The 19,408-nt window shown below is 34.8% G+C and overlaps 1 protein-coding gene across 1 annotated transcript in view; it reads left to right on the top strand.

Annotated features, from left to right (window-relative positions):
- The window catches only part of LOC131151343 (uncharacterized), a 21,636-nt gene extending 2,531 nt beyond the window's left edge, over window positions 1-19,105 (top strand). Inside the window, exons 4-7 of the mRNA XM_058102585.1 lie at window positions 2,118-2,219; window positions 2,340-2,383; window positions 18,743-18,887; window positions 18,989-19,105. Coding sequence (XP_057958568.1) covers window positions 2,118-2,219; window positions 2,340-2,383; window positions 18,743-18,887; window positions 18,989-19,105 — 408 coding nt within the window. The remainder of the gene's footprint in view (window positions 1-2,117; window positions 2,220-2,339; window positions 2,384-18,742; window positions 18,888-18,988) is intronic.
- Window positions 19,106-19,408: the final 303 nt, after the last annotated feature.

Here is a 19,408-nt window from a genome sequence, read left to right as displayed (position 1 = left end):
GTGGATGATATCTTATTCATTGGAAAATATGTGTGGGTATTATCTTCGGTTAGGGTATGGTTATCTAGACAGTTCGACATAAAGGACTTGGGAGAAGCCAATCACATCCTTGGGATCAAGCTTTTGTGAGATCGCAAGCAAAGGATGTTGGTCTTATCACAAACTACTTATATAAATACGATTCTTGCCCATTTTAGCATGCAGGATTCCAAAAAAGGGTTACTCCCTTTCAGACATGGAATCTCTATATCCAAGAATCAATGTCCTAAAACACCGATTGAGGTAGAGAACATGAAGGTAGTTCCTTATGCATTAGTAGTAGGAAGCCTCATGTATGCTATGCTTTGCTCTAGACCTGACATTTGTTTTACCGTAGGCATGGTTAGCAGATATTAGTCTAACCCAAGGTGGGAACACTGGACAGTGGTAAAACATATAATCAAGTACCTAAAAAGGACAAAAGATTATATGTTGGTTTATCAGGCAAGTAGTTTAGTACCCAATGGGTACACAGACTCAAATTTTTAGTCAGATAAGAATTCCAAAAAATCAACCTCAGGAAATGTGTTTACCTTAGGAGGTGGAGCTATTAGTTGGAGGAGTATCAAGCAATCATATGTTGCTGATTCCACTATGGAGGCTGAATATATGGCAACCTCTGAGGCAGCCAAGGAGGCCGTTTGGCTTAGAAACTTTCTATTGGATCTTGGAGTGGTGCCTTCGGTACAATTGCCTATTACACTTTACTATGATAATAGCGGGGCAGTTGCTAACTCAAAGGAATCCAGGACCCACAAGAGGGAAAAACACATCGAGCGTAAGTATCACTTGATATGAGATATCGTGCAGAGAGGTGATGTGATGGTGACCAAGATTGTATCGACAAACAACCTGGTAGACCTCTTTACAAAGAGCTTACCTGTTAGTACTTTTGATAGTCATGTAGAGGGAATGAGTGTGGGATGTATGACAGCATGGCTTTGAGTATAAGTGAGAGATTGCTAGAGATTTATACTAAAAGACATGCTTTATGTAATCAGTTTTATTGTTTATTAACTACTTTAGTTATTCCATTTTAATGAGAATCTTTGTGAGCAATGTTTTCTTGACATTATCTATTTAATGATTATGCATATGCTTCTTTTAATAAGAATAATAGGTGATCTATTTTGTAGAGTATGACTTACACACAGAAGATTAGATCATTAGTTCTTATTAAATATAAGTTTATTGTTCATAGTCTTAAATGGAATTGGACACACCATTGGTAGGACTGTAGCACAAGGTTTTAATAGGTTTGTCTTGACTATAGGGAATGGTATAGTTCCAACTCCTTATTCTAGTACACTTTTTGTGTATTGAACAAGACCGTATTGGGATAATTGTTTTTATACTGACTATATAAAACAATTAATACCTCATGATTATTATGAGTGCTTATGCTCTTAATCCTGATATGATTATTGGACAGGTGCATGTAGTGTTTATTACTTTGATTCATAGAAGAGTGAGATTCTTTATGGGTCAATAAACTCAGTGAGTCGGGTAATGACATTACGTGTAGGGTGAACATTAATTATTGATGGAATCCATGTCCCAGTATCGGGATTGATGATACCTGCTTGAGGAAGCTTATAAGTTTTGATTGTGTCAAACCTTGTAGGTGGATTTTGAATCTGACACATCAAATAAGTTAAGTGGAAGGTCTCAAGGAATTAATATGTCAATTAATTAAATTGTAAGTAATTTAATTTAGTTGATGGGTATCTGTAATCTTTATGTGGGGAGATAAAAAAGCATTTAATAATAGGAGCTCGAAATTAAGGGTTAATTTAGGTTGGATTAGGAACTCTTAATTATGTTGGAAGCCCTAGTCATATTTGCCCAGAGGTCCTTGCTGTAGCCTATATACACGTGCTCCATTCAATGGCGAGGGTTAGATGAAAACGCACACACAGAGGTAGGCATCTTCGTAAGAAGCAAACCCTAGCCACCGCTGACAAGCCCACTCTCTGAGGAGCAAGGCGTGTTCAAGGAATACAGTAGAAGATCCCTAGTCATCATCGAGAGTTCTTCTTCGATCTTGCAAATCTGGGAGTTCCTCTTTGTGCTTGCAGATTCGGAAGTTTTTCTTCGTTCTTGCAGATTCGAGAGTTCTTCTTCGTGCTTGCAGATCTGAGATCAAACCAGAGAGATCTTGCAGGTATGATCCTAATCACGTAATTAGGATTTGTAAGAATCGAATCTTTATTGTGATCCGGGTTCAAAAGATCGAATTTTTGTTTAACTTAAGTATGCAAGATTGTTTTTTTTTTTTTTGTTATCCGTATGTACTATAGCAAGATCTTAGGGCTATTCCGCAGCAGGCCCCTTCACACACAAGGTAAGTGTAACATTCTTAAAATGGGTGCTTTTAGGTGCTACTTCTTTTATTTTATTTGAAAATTTAAAGAGTTACCTTCCCTATTCACAATTGTACTCCTAAACTTTTTAACTCTTTGAAATAGGTTTTCCTTGATTTTGTATTTTCAAAAAATTAAAATAAAGTATCAACTTTGTTTTTCAAATGTAAGGATTGGCTAGATAATCAATGGTTTGGTTTTCTATACTTAATTTATTTTTAAAAAAGGTCACCGAACTAGTTGGCAACAAATTAAAATGGGCTATCTGAGTATGATGTTGACAGATGAAGTGTGGATATATAACTGTTTTTTAAAACAAGTTTTAGTTTACACCTAGTTTACACCACCTAGAAAATGGTGTCCCTCGAGTTTCACATCAAATGGACCATGTTCGGTCATTTTGGGTTCTTTGAATCACATGATCTATGTTCTTTTTAACAAATTTCAATTTAAACATATTTTAGTATCTGACTTGACCATTGAGATCATTTTTGAGTCCAATATTTTTCTAAAATGTCTCTTACACCTAGAGGCTGGTGTTCCTTAAATTCATGTCAAACAATTTATATTTGGTCATTTTGAGTTCTTCAAATCACGAAATTCAAGGTATTTCTAATAAGTTCTAGCTTAAAACTATTTTGGTGTCAAAATTTTCGACTATAACTAGTTTTTGAGTCTTGTATTCTTTAACACATCCCCTCCACCTAAAGGATGGTGTCCATTGAATTTTATGTCAAATAGACCATGCTTGATCATTTTGGGTTCTTCAAATTATAGTGAAATTAGGAATAGCTTCCCAAGAAGGGAGGGGGGTGAATTGGCTTTTAAAAATTTCTTTTAATTCCTTTTGAGATACCTTAAACTTCCTTTATTTCTTTTAACCAATTCTTGACTTGTTTGTTTAATTCTTTAATCAATCGAGAACTTAGTTCCTTTATCCAATCAATAACTCAATTAAACAACCAATCAATGAAACAATATCTTCAAGCCAAACAATCAATTTATTTGCCAAGTACAAGTTAAACAACAAACAACCAAACCAAGATATAAAGTATTCAGCACTTTGGTAATATAACAACTCAAGATGGTTGTTTGTTTATAATTGCCAAATTTGAACCAAGCCTTGTAGTGAATGAGAATTTATGTTTGCTAATGTAAAACCCTGTATAGATGAATCAAATCACTCTTTCCAAATATTTAGAACTCAAATAAACTCTTGGTAAATTTATCTTTGGGATGTTAACCAAGTAACGTACTCCCGTAAGGTTTCCACAAGATATGGTGTAACCAATGTACTCCCTTTCGGTTTCCGCAACCCAAATCAAAATTAAACCTTAAGTTTGTTTGATTTCCAAATATATGTAGCTTATATGATTTTCAAATTTAAACCATCCACGCAATTTAAATATGCTGAAAATAAAGAGTAAGGGAAAGAAAGAATGAGACGGAGATTTTTATAAGGTTTGGCTTATACCCAGCCTACGTCCTTGCCTTTGGCCAACGACCAAAGGATTCACTAGTTTAGTTCCGTTGACGGGTGGAACAATACCGATTACAACACTCCTTGGTTAAGGCTAGAGCCCGCCTTCTCCAAACGATATTACCTCGTTCGGTCACTCCTTACATAGGCTAGAGCCCACCTCTCTAAGCAATGTCCCCTTACTTAGCCAATGATCCAAACAACCCTTGGAACGTCAAAGAACTATAAGAAACACAAGATAAGATCTGCGTACAAGTATACTCTCTCAAAGAGCAAGTTAGTACAATTTCAGCACTATATTCTTTAAATGTAAAATATCAATATGAAATACAATGAAGCTCAAGTGTTGAATTCACCAATATCCTTCTTAGAAGAGGATTAGTAGTAGGAACTCAGAGAAAAAAAGGATCAGCACTTCAGAATTCTCAACAAAAGAATTTTTCAATGAGTGAACAAGAGAGCTATGGAAGAACAAGAGAGCTTTCAGCTTTACAAGCAGATTTTTCAATTCTTGGATGAGTTTTGATTTGAAAAACCATGTATTTATAGGCTTTCAAACTTGTTTCCATGTTATAAAAGTTTCCTTTAAGTGTTTCACAAAATTTTAGAAAGTTTGAAGCTCAAACGACTATATTTTAAAATATTAGAATTTAAAAATTTTCCCGTTGAACAGTGTTCAGATGACTGAAGGTTCGAGTTCAGTCAACTGAAGTTCCTTTAATCCCTTTAAAATAGAGCTAGATACAGGGTCAGATGTCTAAAATCAAATTTCAGATGTCTGATGTCGTAGGTTCAGTCGTCTAAAGTTGCAAGTTCAGTTGTCTGAACTTGCTACTGCAACTCTCTGCCTGTTCTGTCTTGTTCTCTGTCAACAGTGACCCCGCTTCAATGTTTTGGCCATAACTTTTTTTGTATAACTCAAAATTAGATGTTATTTGTGTCAAATAAAATCTAAGAGAAAATTCTACAACTTTTATGTTGACAACATTTTAAAATAATGAGTTTTTTATAGATAAAAATTCACCTCAATGCGGCTGTATAAAAACTGATAGCAAATGGAAAAACTCTTTTTGATGCTTTTCATTCCAAAAATGACTCTAACTTTTTTAAAATAATTTTTGACCTTATAAAAATATTTTCCAGGTATTTTAAAAAGTATCTAGGTCTAAGTTAACCTAAGAGTTTCAAAATATTTCAAACGATATTTTAAACATTAAAGCACTTACATGAAAACTTCTAAAACTTTTCTCATTTTAGAATCTGGAGTCTTCATGTTTGGTTTCTTCAAGCTTCCATCTTTTCTTCAAGCTTTCATATTCTTTGAGCTTTCTCACTTTGCTTTTTTTTGGCTCTTTTGACTTTAACATTCCTTGGCTTTCAACAAATCATTCATGTCCTCATATTCTTCAAGGTTTCATATATCATCTTTAAATCCATGCTTTGACTCATTTAAACTTCATTTGATCCTTGTGAGTACTTTGACCTTGCTTTCTCATATACGAGCCCTGAAACAACACTACTCACACAAATATAAAAACTGACAGCAAATGGAAAAACTCTTTTTGATGCTTTTCATTCCAAAAATGACTCTAACCTTTTTAAAATAATTTTTGACCTTATAAAAATATTTTCCAAGTATTTTAAAAAGTATCTAGTTCTAAGATAACCTAAGAGCTTCAAAATATTTCAAATGATATTTTAAACATTAAAGCACTTACATGAAAACTTCTAAAATTTTTCTTATTCTAGGTTCTTGAGTCTTTGTTTTGTTTCTTCAAGCTTTCATCTTTTCTTCAAGCTTTCATATTCTTTGAACTTTCTCACTTTGCTTTTCTTTGGCTCTTTTGACTTTAACATTCCTTGGCTTTCAACAAATCATTCATGTCCTCATATTCTTCAAGGTTTCATATATCATCTTTAAATCCATGCTTTGACTCATTTAAGCTTCATTTGATTCTTGTAAGCACTTTGACCTTGCTTTCTCATATATGAGCCCTGAAACAACATTACTCACACAAATATGTTAAATTCCACTTGTTTGTTAGCATTAAAACAAGATAAAAAGATTTTAAACCTTGCAAGGCCAACATATAGAAAAATAAGGTTTTTTTTTTTTTTTCTTTTCACAACTATTAGTTTAAAACTTTTTTTTAGTGTCTAACTTCTTAACTATGACTTATTTTTGAGTATGATCTTTTCCATCATGTCCTCTTTACCTTGAGGATGGTATCCTTGAATTTCATACAAATGAACCATGTTTGGTCATTTTAGGCTCTTCAAACCATAAAAATTTAAGTTTTTTTTTCAAACAAGTTTCTTTTTAAACCTATTCTAGTGTCTAACGTCTCAATCAGGGCTCATTTTTGAGTTCACTCTTTTTTGACATATTCCCTCCGCCTAAAGAATGGAGTTCCCCAAATTTCAGGTCAAACAAATTAAGTTGTTTGAATGACAAAAATGTATTTTTTCTCAACAAGTTTCATTTAAAACATATTTTTTTTGTGTAACTTCTTAACTAGGATTCATTTTTCATTCTAGTTTTCTCCAACATATTCTCTTCATATAGATCAGGGTAAGACTACAGCTAGCCATTATGCTCTCATATTTCTTCAATGTATTGATGGTCGGATTACAACTAGGCATGATGTTCCTATGATACATTCATGTAGATATGATATGATTACACAATCAGTATTATTTCCAATATATAGCTTCTAAAGTAGGAATTGAGAATTTATTTATTTTTCAATGTGGATGTCGTGTGGGAACTTAAATTGCCTCCTTAAAAATATAGGATGCCCTATCAAATATGTAGTGTCTTATAAGATAAGGTCAAATAGGATATAAATTTATAGAAGTCGTACAAAGAGGGAGAAATAAGGGACATGATTGGAGATAAATTAGAAAAGGAAAGGAGGGGAAACAAGAAAGAGATAAATAGAGAGATAGAGATAAGGAGAGTGGAAAATGGAAGGAAGAGGATAAGGAGGCGCAAGGGTCAAAAGTTATAAGAGATGTGGCTCATATTGAGTGGAACACATGTGCTGGGAAAGCATGATGATGCAAAAAATAGGAAGCTTGTTACAGGATCAAACCGTTAATTATTTGGTTGACAGTATGAGTGAAGGTTTGCTCTCGATGTCAAAGCATCGACGGTTTCAGTCTACAATTGGAATAACTATTGGTATTTAACCGTCAACGATTTGCTTGAAATCGTCGATGGTTTTGCTCGGTGCATGTTACGTATTTTTGAATTTGGAGATCAGTAGATTATAAGATTCAGAGGTTTTTCCTCTAGGATTTGCTACAAAAGTCTTTTAGATGTATTCTAAGTCTTCTGTGCACATAGGGTTAGATATGAAACTATATTTGTGACCCTTGATGTAAGCTTTTACATTCTGATAGTGAAAATGAACCGCTTGCTCCCATGGACGTACGCACATTGCAGAACCATGTAATGTCTTATGTCATTAATTTTATTGCTTTCCTTTATTCGCATTGTGATTGTTTGTTTCATTTATTCATTGTTGGTTACTTGCATTACCTGTTTCGATTCGAGTTTTGTGTTTCTACTATGCATTCGAATCAACAATTGGTATTAGAGCTATTTGTTGCAATGGCCCAAAGTTTGATATTGGTAAGTTCGATGGAATGAGAAATTTTAGACTTTGGCAGAGGAGGGTTAAGGACATGTTGGTGTAGCAAGGTATGGTGAAGGCACAATACAGGAAACAATCGCAAGGTATAGACGACACGAGTTGGAAGGAATTGGAAGCGAAAGCTATGGCTACTATTAGGCTTTTTCTAGCCGATGATGTGATTTATCACGTCATGGATGAGGAATCGCCCATAGTAGTTTAGCTGAAATTGGAGAGTCAATACATGTCCAAGTATTTATCAAACAAGTTGTATCTTAAACAAAGACTCAATGAGCTTAAGATGGCAGAGGGTTCAGACCTGAATCAACACATCAACATTTTATATAGATCATCAGCGATCTGAAGTGGGTTGATATGAAGTTTGAGGACGAAGACAAAGCGTTGATGCTATTGAATTCCCTACCTACATCTCTTACGTATGAGAATATAGTTAAGACTCTAATATAGGGGAAAGAGACTCTAGATTTGGAGGATATCACGTGTGCCCTGTTGAGTTTCCATCAAAATAAGAAGGTCAACAAAGAAAATACTCAAGGTGAAGGGCTCGTGGCAAAAGGGAGTAACAATAGGGCTTGGTCCAATTCTAGGAAGAGGAACGACTTGTGGCTTTTTAAGCGTGGGAGAAAGGGGCACATAAAACTCGATTGTCTAGAAAGGGAGAATGGGAATGATGAAAACAAATAAGGTTCAACAAACACAATGAATGTAGCGAAAGAAGGAGACTCTGGGAGTGGTGATGATGATATGCTCTCGGTTTCATCTAGGTCAGATAAGTTCGCGGATTCTTGGATCTTAGACTCAGCGTGCTCTTACCATATGACGCACAACAAGTACTAGTTCACCACGTATAGATTGGTGCGTTTTAGTTCCGTTCTTATGGGAAACGATGTTGTCTGCAAAGTTGTTGGGATAGGGAATATTAGAATCAAGATGTATGATGGTGTAGTGAGGGTGTTATGTGATGTTAGGCATATATCGGAGTTAAGGAAGAATTTGATTTTGTTAGGCACCTTAGATTGTAACAGGTTTAGTTACAAGTCTGAAGGTGGGGTAATGAAGGTGAACAAAGGTGTTCTGACAGTGATGAAGGGGCTGAGAGTATTGAGGAACATCTATACATTATTGGGTACTATAGTTGTAGGTGGAGCTGCACCTATAGAGTTTGAGTCTGACAATACTGTTTTATGGCATATGTAGTTAGGGCATATGGGTGAGTGTGGAATGAAGGAGCTTCATAAGATAAATCTTTTGAAGAGGGTCAAAACATATTAGCTAGATTTATGCAAATATTGTATGCTTGGGAAGCAGAATAGGGTTCAATTCATGACAACCACACAAAAAATAGAGGGAACACTTGTCTACATTCACTCGAATGTTTGGGGCTCGTGAGAGTGGCATTACGAAAGGGGGCCTGTGTATTTTGTGAGTTTCATCGATGATTACTCACGAAAGGTGTGGGTGTACTTTCTGCGGCACAAGTTGGAGACGTTTGCCAAGTTTAAATTATGGAAAGCTAAGCTGGAAAACCAGTCTAGGAGAATTATTAAGTGCCTTAGGTTAGACAATGGCACTGAGTACACAAACTCATGTTTCAGAGAGTATTACGAGTAGCATGACATTAGGATACATTTTACCGTACTTCGGATACCACAAAAAAGTGGTGTGATGTAAAGGATGAACAACACCCTAGCTAAAAGGGCTTGGTGTCTCAGGTTGAATGCTGGGCTTGCTATGAATTGCTGGGATGAGGCGGTGAGTATGAGTTATTTCTTGATTAACCAATCACCGAGGGCATCACAAGATAGGAAAGTTGCTGAGGAGGTATGGACAGGTAATGAGGTAGACTACTTCGGCTTGAGAGTATTTGTGTGTCCAACCTATGCACACATTCCTGGAGAGGAGAGATCAAAGTTTTAGGCAAAGTCTAGATGGTGCATCTTTATGGGGTATCAGAATGGTGTGAAATGGTTCATTCTGTGGGATCCAGTGATAAAAAGGGTGGTGTTCACTCTATGAGTCTAATCCTGTTTTGATAATGACAAATCACTTTGTATTTTACCTGTGAACTGTTGAACAAGATCATAACTTAGCATGCATAAAGGGTAAGTACGCTATGGAAGTAATAAGGAACACAGAGTACATACCCTTCCACTCAATCCATGGAAGTCGGAGAGTAGAAGGATAGAGGCAATCCAGATTTTAAGTTGTAATTCACATTAGGTTTGATCGTATTTATATAACTCATAAGATATGATGCGAAACTCAAAATGACATATAGATTGACCCTAGGATGCATGTTTTTCATGAAATATTCATATGCATCTATCATAGGGTGGATCTGCATTTTAGAAGGATCATAGGGCAGAAAAAGAGGGCACTCATTAACTAGTCACATGGAGTCTACGACGAGCGAGTGTAGTACACTCGTCGACTAGTGAGTCATCTCGTCGATGAGAAAATATCAAGACCCTAATTTTCTTTGATAGGCCACTTGTTGATGAATCCCCTGGTCTCATTGACGAATGCATAAAGGACACTCGGTGATAAATGTATCCACTCGTCGATGAGTTCGTGGCGCAGAATGATGCTTCAGCACAGAAACAGTCAAAATTTTTTTAATTAGATGATCCAACGGTTAAAAATTGATCAAAGGCCGAGAATACTTATTTAAACCAACCCTAAACCCTAAGGAAACACTAAGAAGCAAGAAGAAATACGTTAGAGAGACTTTTGCATAGCTTTAGCTAACTTTGCCTTCATTCCAAAGCATTCACATCAAATTTGGGCAATTCATTAACGTCATCTTCAAGATCCAAGTGCTTACACTCATACTATCTTACGAAAAACAGGTTTGATCTTGAGGTTTGGTAAAGTCTTTTATTGAGCATTCAATCTTATTGCTAAACTGTTATCTATTCCTTATTCGTTTGATCCAAAATTCTTTTTGGGAGAAAGAAACCTATTTTCCTATATATGTATATTTTCTTGAAAAATCTTTTGGGAAAAGTATTCTAAAACATAAATCTTTGTGATATTCAAGTATATATTTTTATTCAAAGATTTTATAGTTTATTATTCTTGCATAAAATATTTGAAAGCAAGAAGTTAGATTTGTGTGATATTCAAAGATATTATTAAAGGAATCTCATATTTTATTCTTGCAAAAGGTTATTTGAAATCAAACTCTCAAATTTCCAAAGCATATATTTTAAAAAAATTATTTTTGGGAGATATTAAATAAAGTGTAGATCTTTGAAGCATCTCATACACATATATTTTTCATATAAAGATCATATGTTTACATACATCATTGAGAAAAATATATTCGCTCTTGAACTTCATATTATATCTTGTGAGAGTGCTTAGGGCTGATTGTACTCATTAGCTTATTAAGAAGTGTTTAAGTGTTCAGGAATATTTATTTGTTAATTGTATTAACAGTTCGGTTTGTGAATCGTGAGGAGGAAGCTACACCTCTTGTAAGCAACGGATTAGGAGAGAGCTATGACTCTTGTAAGTAGCGGATTGTAATGGGAAGCTTCGTCCCAAGTTAAGGAGCAGTATAGTGGAATCCTTGGGTAGTTTTCCCAAGGTGAGGACGTAGGCCAGGGTTGGCCGAACCTCGTAAAAATCATGTTTGCATCTCTCTTCCCTTAATTCTTTTAATTTCCCATTGCGCTTAATTATCTTTTTTGTTGTGTCTATTAAGTAATTGCTTAATATTGTTTGTTTGATAAAGTCACACATTAAATTGATAAGTTGAGAAAAACTGAGTTGATTGTCAAGTAGCCTGTGGTTGGGTGATTGTAATTTTTCAAAATTAGGACTTAAGAGACCTAGATTTTAAAATACACAATTCACCCCCCCCCCCTCTTGGGATTACACCTAAATTCACATTTGGTATCAGAGCGAGGTTGCACTAGTTTTAAATATTCTTTTGTAAAAGATTACGATGACACACCCATTTGGTGAGGGACACTCATCCACATGACCACCTATTTTTTGTGTTGTTAACTACACATACTGGAAACCAAGAATGCGAATCTTTCTTCAAAATGCTGATTGGAAAGTATGGAAATTTTTCTCTAGAGGAAATCATATTCCTATGAAAATTATGAGAGAAAAAATATACCTAAGACTAAAGATGAATATACAAATAAGGACATGAAAGCTCTTCAAATAAATGCTATTGCAATGAATCTTTTATATTGTGCTTTAGACGTAAATGAATTTAATAGGGTCATGGTGTGTACAACTGCTAAGTAAATATGGGATAAATTAGAAGTCACATATGAAGGCACTAAAGATGTAGAAGACTATAGAATAGACATGCTTACAAGGGAATACGAAGCATTTAAAATGTCTTCTAGTGAATTAATCCAATCTATGTACACCACGTTCACCCACATCACAAATTCATTGCATGCTCTTCTTGGTAAGACATGCCCTACTTATGAAATGATCAGGAAAATTCTTAGGGGTCTACCACCAGTCTAGGAGGCGAAGGCTAGAGCCATAGCAGAAGGATAGAACCTAAAAGCAATGACACTAGATGAGTTGATCAGGTCGCTCATCACATACAAATTAACAATAAATGAATGACTGAGTGAGCATAACAAAACTAAAAAAGTAACAGCCCTCAAAGCATTATCCAGCAATTCCAGTGAAGAGAGTTGTTTAGAATCAAAAGACAATATGGTTCTTCTAACTAAGAAGTTCCTAAAGTTCCTGAAAAAGAATAGGAAGCATACCATAAAACTTAGGGACTCAAAAATAGAAAAAGGAGAGTCAAGCTGAAGGAAGCAAAAGGATTATCATCCTACATGATATAATTGTAAAGAAGTTGGACACATCAAGCCAGATTTTCCTTAGCTAAAGAAAGTGTCCAAAGAGAAGAAGAAGACACTAAAGGTTGGTTGGTTCAGACACAGTACTAGTAGTTCAGACTTTGAATCTAGCGACGATCAGATTGCTAATCTGTGTCTAATGGCACATTAAGATCATGAGGTATAATCATTTTGCTTCGCATCATCATATTATTCTAGTGATTTTGATAATGATGATAGCATGATTTCGTATGATGAATTGTAATAGGAATATCTGTATACTCTTAAAATGCTTGAGAAAATGACTAAGAAAAATTATGATTTGAAATTCAAATTAAAGGAATTTTCAAAGCTATTGGATAAACAAAATGACTCTCATGCCTCTTTAATAAAAGAAAAAGATTTGAAAATTGAGGAGTTAAAAATAAATTTGGAAGACAAATCTAAAATTATTGATAAATTCACAGAAGGTCAAAATAATTTTGAAAGACTTCTTGGAGCTCAAAGAAATTCTCTAGATAAGGAAGGTCTTGGTTTCTATGGAAAGGAAAACCTAAAACAGAAACACCTTACATGGGTCACTTTATGAGAGAGTCAAAATTTTATGTTCCATTTAAAGAATCTTATAGATATACTACATGTTTTAAATGCAAGAAGTTAGGTCACATAAAATTTGATTGTCCTTTTAAGAATAAAGATGTTAAAATTAAGAAGGTCTAGAAATTCAAAGGAGAGTCGAGCACTAACCCTTATGGACCCAAGAAAATATGGGTACCAAAATTATTCAATTAAATGTCCAATGCAGGTGTGCTTGAGATCATTTGCTTCAAAGGACAAATGGTATATGGATAGTGGATGCTCTCAACTCATGACCCAAGATAAAGCAAAGTTCCCATCCATCACACCTAAGGATGGAGGATTTGTCACCTTCGATGACAATGCAAAAGGTAGAATCATTGGAGTAGATAACGTTGGTAAGGAACCTTCCCTTGTTATTGATAATGTGTTATTAGTAGATGGTCTAAAACATAACCTGTTAAGTATAGGTCAGTTGTGTGATAAAGGTTATAGGGTTTCCTTTGAACATGACAAATGCACTATAGAGAATAAATATGAAAATGAAATATTGTTTATTGCTGATCGTCATGAAAATGCCTACACCACTAACTTTGATAATCTTGTTTCTCAACATGTAACTTGCTTTTCTACTGTAAATGAGGCAAGATTTGACATAGGAGATTAGGACATGCAAACATAGACTTATTATCTAAACTAGTTCAAGGAGAATTAGTTAAGGGTTTACCTAGAACTAAGTTTGTGAAAGAAAAAATATGTGATGCATACCAACTAGAAAATCAAACTAGATCTACTTTTAAGAAGAAGAAAGTTATCTCCACCACTAGGCCACTTCAAATGTTGCACTTAGATATATTTGGTCATAATCAAACTCGAAGTCTAGAAGGTACGTTATATGCATTCGTCATTGTTGACGACTATTCTAGATTCACATGGGTATTGTTTCTTGTACATAAAGATGAAGCATGCAAAAAGCAGGGTATGGAAGAATACTGTAACTCACTAGGAATCTCTTATAATTTTTCGGCACCTAGGACACCACAACTAAATAGAGTAGTTGAGAGAAAGAACGAATCTCTATAGGAAATGAGTAGAACGATGCTAAATGAATTCAAGTCACCTAAATATTTTTGGGCCGAAGCAGTGAGCATTGCTAGCTATGTATTGGATAGAGTCCTAATTAGGCCTACTCCCCCTATGAATTTTGGAAAGGTCATAAACCTAATATTTCATACCTTCATGTTTTTGGATGTAAATTTTTTGTTCTTAGAGATAATGAGCACCTAGGAAAATTTGACGCAAAATCTGATGAGCGTATCTTTCTAGGTTATGCCTTAGACAGTAACGCCTATAGGATCTATAACAAGAGAACATTGACCGTACTAGAGTCCATTCATGCAGTCTTTGATGAGTTCAATCCTTTCTCAGGAAGGTCTGATGAGGATAATTTTGAGATAAGTGAGGAATTAGAAAAATTGTTTATTGAAAATAATTTAGATTAGAACACTAAAATAAAGGAAACATCTTATGAGAATATTCAAGTAGAAAGAGATATTTATGAACTACCTAGGGAATGGAAGTATGTAAGGAATCACCCCGGAGATCAAATCATAGGTGAACCATCACGTGGAGTAACTACATGATCATCACTTAGAAATATGTTTAGCCACTTTGCATTATTGTCACAAGAAGAACCTAAGAATGTGAGTGAAGCAATTGAGGATGAATCATGGGTGATATCTATGCAAGATGAATTAAATCAATTTGAGAGAAGTAAAGTTTGAACATTAGTTCCTATACCTGATAATCATACAGTTATTGGACCAAAATGGGTCTATAAGAACAAAAAAGATGAAAATGACATAGTAATTAGAAACAAAGCGAGACTAGTAGCTTAAGGATATAACTAGGAGAAATGCATAGATTTTGAGGAGACATTTGCTCCTGTAGCTAGACTGGAAGCCATTTAGATGTTACTGGCATATGCTACTTTTAAGAATTTCAAATTATATCAAATGGATGTCAAAAGCGAATTTAAATGGTTATATAAATGAGGAAATTTATGTTGAACAACCCCTAGGATTTGAAAACCACAAATTTCCAAATCATGTTTATAGATTGACTAAAGCCTTGTATGGATTGAAGCAAGCTCTTAGAGCTTGGTATGAAAGGCTTAGTGGTTTTCTACTAGATAATGGATTTACTACAGGGAAGATCGACACAACACTCTTTATAAAGGCTAAAAATGATAATTTGCTCGTAGTACAAATATACGTAGATGATATTAATTTTGGAGCAACAAACGAAGAGTTGTGTAATGAGTTTGGCAGTTACATGCAAAGTGAACTTGAAATGAGCATGATGGGTGAACTTAACTTCTTTCTAGGACTTTAAATCAAATAGGAAAAACATTGAATTTTTATAAACTAATCAAAATACATTAGAGACTTGCTCAAAAAGTTTAATATGGAAGATGGTAAAATTTTAAGAACGCCTATGAATTCTTCCACAAAATTAGATATAGATAAGCAAGGTATACCAGTGGATGTTAAGCTTTACCATGGAATGATAGGTAGCCTGTTATACCTGACTGCTAGCAGAGCTAATATTATGATTAGCGTATGCTTGTGCACAAGATTTCATACTACACCTAAACGGTCACATCTATTAGCAGTTAAATGAATACATAGATACCTTATTAGGACTATTGAACTTGGATTATGGTATCCTAAGTACACTTCCCTTGAGCTTGTCAGTCATTCTAATGCTGACTTTGTCGGTAGTAAAGTGGATAGAAAAAGCATGAGCAGCACTTGTCACTTTTTAGGACAATCCTTAGTTTCTTGGTTCTCCAAGAAATAGAACATAGTTGCATTGTCCACAGCTGAGGTAGAATACATAGCGGCTGGAAGTTGTTGTGCTCAAACGCTATATATGAAGTAAGAACTCATGGACTATGGATTGCACTATGATACTGTTCCTATAAAATGTGATAATACTAGTAGAATAAATATCTCAAAGAATCCCATATCACACTAACGAATTAACCACATAGAAATTACATATCACTTTCTTCACGACCATGTGTAAAAGGGGGATGTGACACTTGAGTTTGTGTGCACAAATGAACAATGGACAGACATATTCAAGAATCCACTTCAGGAGGATAAGTTTATCCAAATTAGGCATGAATTAGGCTTGATGTATAGTAGAGAAGTTGCCTAGAGATATATTAGAATACATAACTGAGGGTGAGCAATTAAAATTAAATTTAAGTAATTTCTATTTATAGAGAATTGCATGTTAAATGTTTTATGGATATATGATACATGTTGATACACACATGACTTTTGGACTTTAATGAACTGAATTGCTTGCCTGCCTGAATAAATGTTGATTGAAATACTGGTGTATGTTCAACATGAAAATTGCTTTTACAAAACAACTATATTTTAAGAAAGGGGGAGAGATAAATTTTTTTAACAAAAGGGAGAGATATTTAAGTTTGTATATTTTTTTGTATACCTTTTTGATTGATGTCAAAAAGGGGAGAGATATTTACTAGAGCAAATTTTTTTTTTCAAGATCAAAAGAGGGAGAGATATTTTCTAGAGAAAAAATAATTTTTAGAGCAACAGAGAGAAATGGAAACAAGCATATTGCAAAATCGAGCATATATTAAGTAATAAAATTTGGAGAGACTAAACTGTGTAAATTGGTTCATATGTCATATTCTAAAATATGTGTGGAACACATTGCTATAGTATAAATCATGCATTATCCTGTGGGGAGCCTTATTAGGCTTAACCTATTTTTGCTCGTGTATTTGTCATCATAAAAAATGGGGATATTGTTGATTCTATGAGTCCAATCTTGTTTTGATAATGACAAATCACTTTGTATTTTACGTGTGCATTGAGATGTTGAACATGATCATAACTTAGCATGCATGAAGGGTAAGTATGCTATGGAAGCCAAAAGGAACACGAAGTACATACCACTTGACTCAATCCATGGAAGCCGGAGAGCAGAAGGATAAAGAAAATCCAGATTTTCGGTTGTGATTCACAATAGGTTTGATTGTATTTACATAACTCATAAGATATGTTGTGAAACTCAAAATGACATATAGATTGACCCTATAATTCATGATTTTCATAACTTATTCATATGCATTTGTTATAGGGTGGATTTGCATTTTAGAAGGATCATAAGGCAGAAAAAAAGGGCACTCGTTCACTAGCAATATGGAGTCATCGATGAGCGAGTGCAGTACACTCGTTGACTAGTGAGTCATCTTGTAGACGAGAAAATACCAAGACCTTGATTTTCTCAGATAGACCACTGGGATTCGGTCAACGAATCCTTTAGTCTCGTTGATGAATGCATGAAGGACACTTAGCGATGAATGTATCCACTCATAGACAAGTTTGTGGCGCAGAACGGTGCTTTAGTGTAGAAACGAACCAAACTTTTATAATTAAATGATCCAATGGTTGAAAATTGATCAAAGGCTGCGAATACTTATTTAAACCAGCCCTCAACCCTAGGGAAACACTAAGAAGCAAGAAGAAATACGTTAGAGAGACTTTTGCATAGCTTTAGCTAACTTTGTCTGCATTCCAAAGCATTAACATCAAGTTTGGGCAATTCGTTAACATCATCTTCATGATCCAAGTGCTTACACTCATATCATCTTACGGAAAACTAGTTTGATCTTGAGGTTTGGTAAAGTCTTTTATTGGGCATTCAATCTTATTGTTAAACTGTTATCTATTCCTTATTCGTTTTATCCAAAAATCTTTTTGGGAGAAACAGAACTTTTTTCCTCTCTCTCTCTCTCTCTCTCTCTCTCTCGCTATATATATATATATATATATTTGCTTGAAAAATATTTTGGGAAAAGTATTCTAGAACTTAAATCTTTGTGATATCCAAGTATATATTTTTATTCAAAGAATCTATAGTTTATTATTCTTGCATAAAGTATTTGAAAATAAGAACTTAGATCTGTGTGATATTCAAGGATATTATTAAAGGGATCTTATATTTTATTCTTGCAAAAGGTTATTTGAAATCAAACTCTTAAATCTCCAAGCATATATTTTAAACAAATTATTTTTGGGAGATATTGAATAAAGTGTAGATCTTCGAAGCATCTCATATACATATATTTTTCATATAAAGATCATATCTTTGCATACATCATTGAGAAAAATATATTCTCTTTTGAGCTTCATATTATATTTTGTGAGAGTGCTTAGGGCTGATTGTACTCATTAGCTTATTGAGAAGTGTTTGAGTGTTCAAGAATATTTATTTGTTAATTGTATTAGTGGTTCGGTTTGTGAATCATGAAGAGGAAGCTACACCTTTTGTATGCAGCGGATTAGGAGATAGCTACATCTCTTATAAGGAGCAGATTGTAATGGGAAGCTCCATGCCAAGTTAAGTAGCAGTATAGTGGAATCCTTGGGTAGTTTACCCAAGGCAAGGATGTAGGCTGGGTTGGCCGAACCTCATAAAAGTTGTGTTTGCATCTCTCTTCCCTTAACTCTTTTAATTTTTGCTTGCACTTAATTATTTGTTGTGTTTGTTAAGTAATTGGGTAATATTGTTTGCCTGATAAAGTCACACATTAAATTGATAAGTTGAGAAATACTGAGCCGATTGTCAAGTAGCTTGTGGTTGTGTGACTGTAAGTTTTCAAAATTAGGACTTAAGAGACCTAGATTTTAAAATATCACATTCACCCCCCCTCTTGGGATTACACCTAAATTCACATTTGGTGATCAATAGGAATGTGGTTTTCAATAAGAAAGCCATGTTGCAGAGTAATCAGGAAGAAGAAAAGAAACAGATGCTAGAGAAATGTAGCAGCAATGAGCATGTTGTACTCAGGGCAGAAATGCATGGAGCTTTAGCTCGGGAGACCAGCACCAGTGTAGTATAGTTGTAGGAAGACCTAGACGCATCGTTAGGCCACCTCTCATGGTGGTGTCTCATGCACTTATCACCAGCAGTGGGGATCCTATTGCCTTTTAGGAGGCACTAAACATCCAAGAGAAAGGTAGTTGGATGGAAACTGTAGTGGAGGATATGAAATCACTACATAAGAACCAAATGTGGGACTTGGTAGAGCATCCAACTGGGAAGAGATGAGTTCATTGCTTTGTTGGTAGCAAAGGGATACTCACAGAGGAAGGGAGTTGATTATACTAAAATCTTCTCCCCTGTTGTCTGACACACTTCCATCAGTTTAGTTTTGGGATTAGTGGCACAATACGACATGCATCTAGAGTATATGGACATAAAGATGGTGTTCCTCCATGGTGAGTTGGAGGAGTTGATTTACATGATACAAATAGAAGGGTTTTGCCAACCTGGACAGGAGCATTTGGTTTGTAAATTGAAGAAGTCACTTTACGAGCAGAAGAAGTCTCTGAGGCAATGGTACAAATAGTT

The sequence above is a fragment of the Malania oleifera genome, chromosome 3 (assembly GCF_029873635.1).
Source record: "Malania oleifera isolate guangnan ecotype guangnan chromosome 3, ASM2987363v1, whole genome shotgun sequence".
NCBI classification, from domain to species: Eukaryota; Viridiplantae; Streptophyta; class Magnoliopsida; order Santalales; family Ximeniaceae; genus Malania; species Malania oleifera.
Note: the sequence above shows the minus strand (reverse complement) of the source record. Positions and strands in the feature narration are given on the sequence as shown.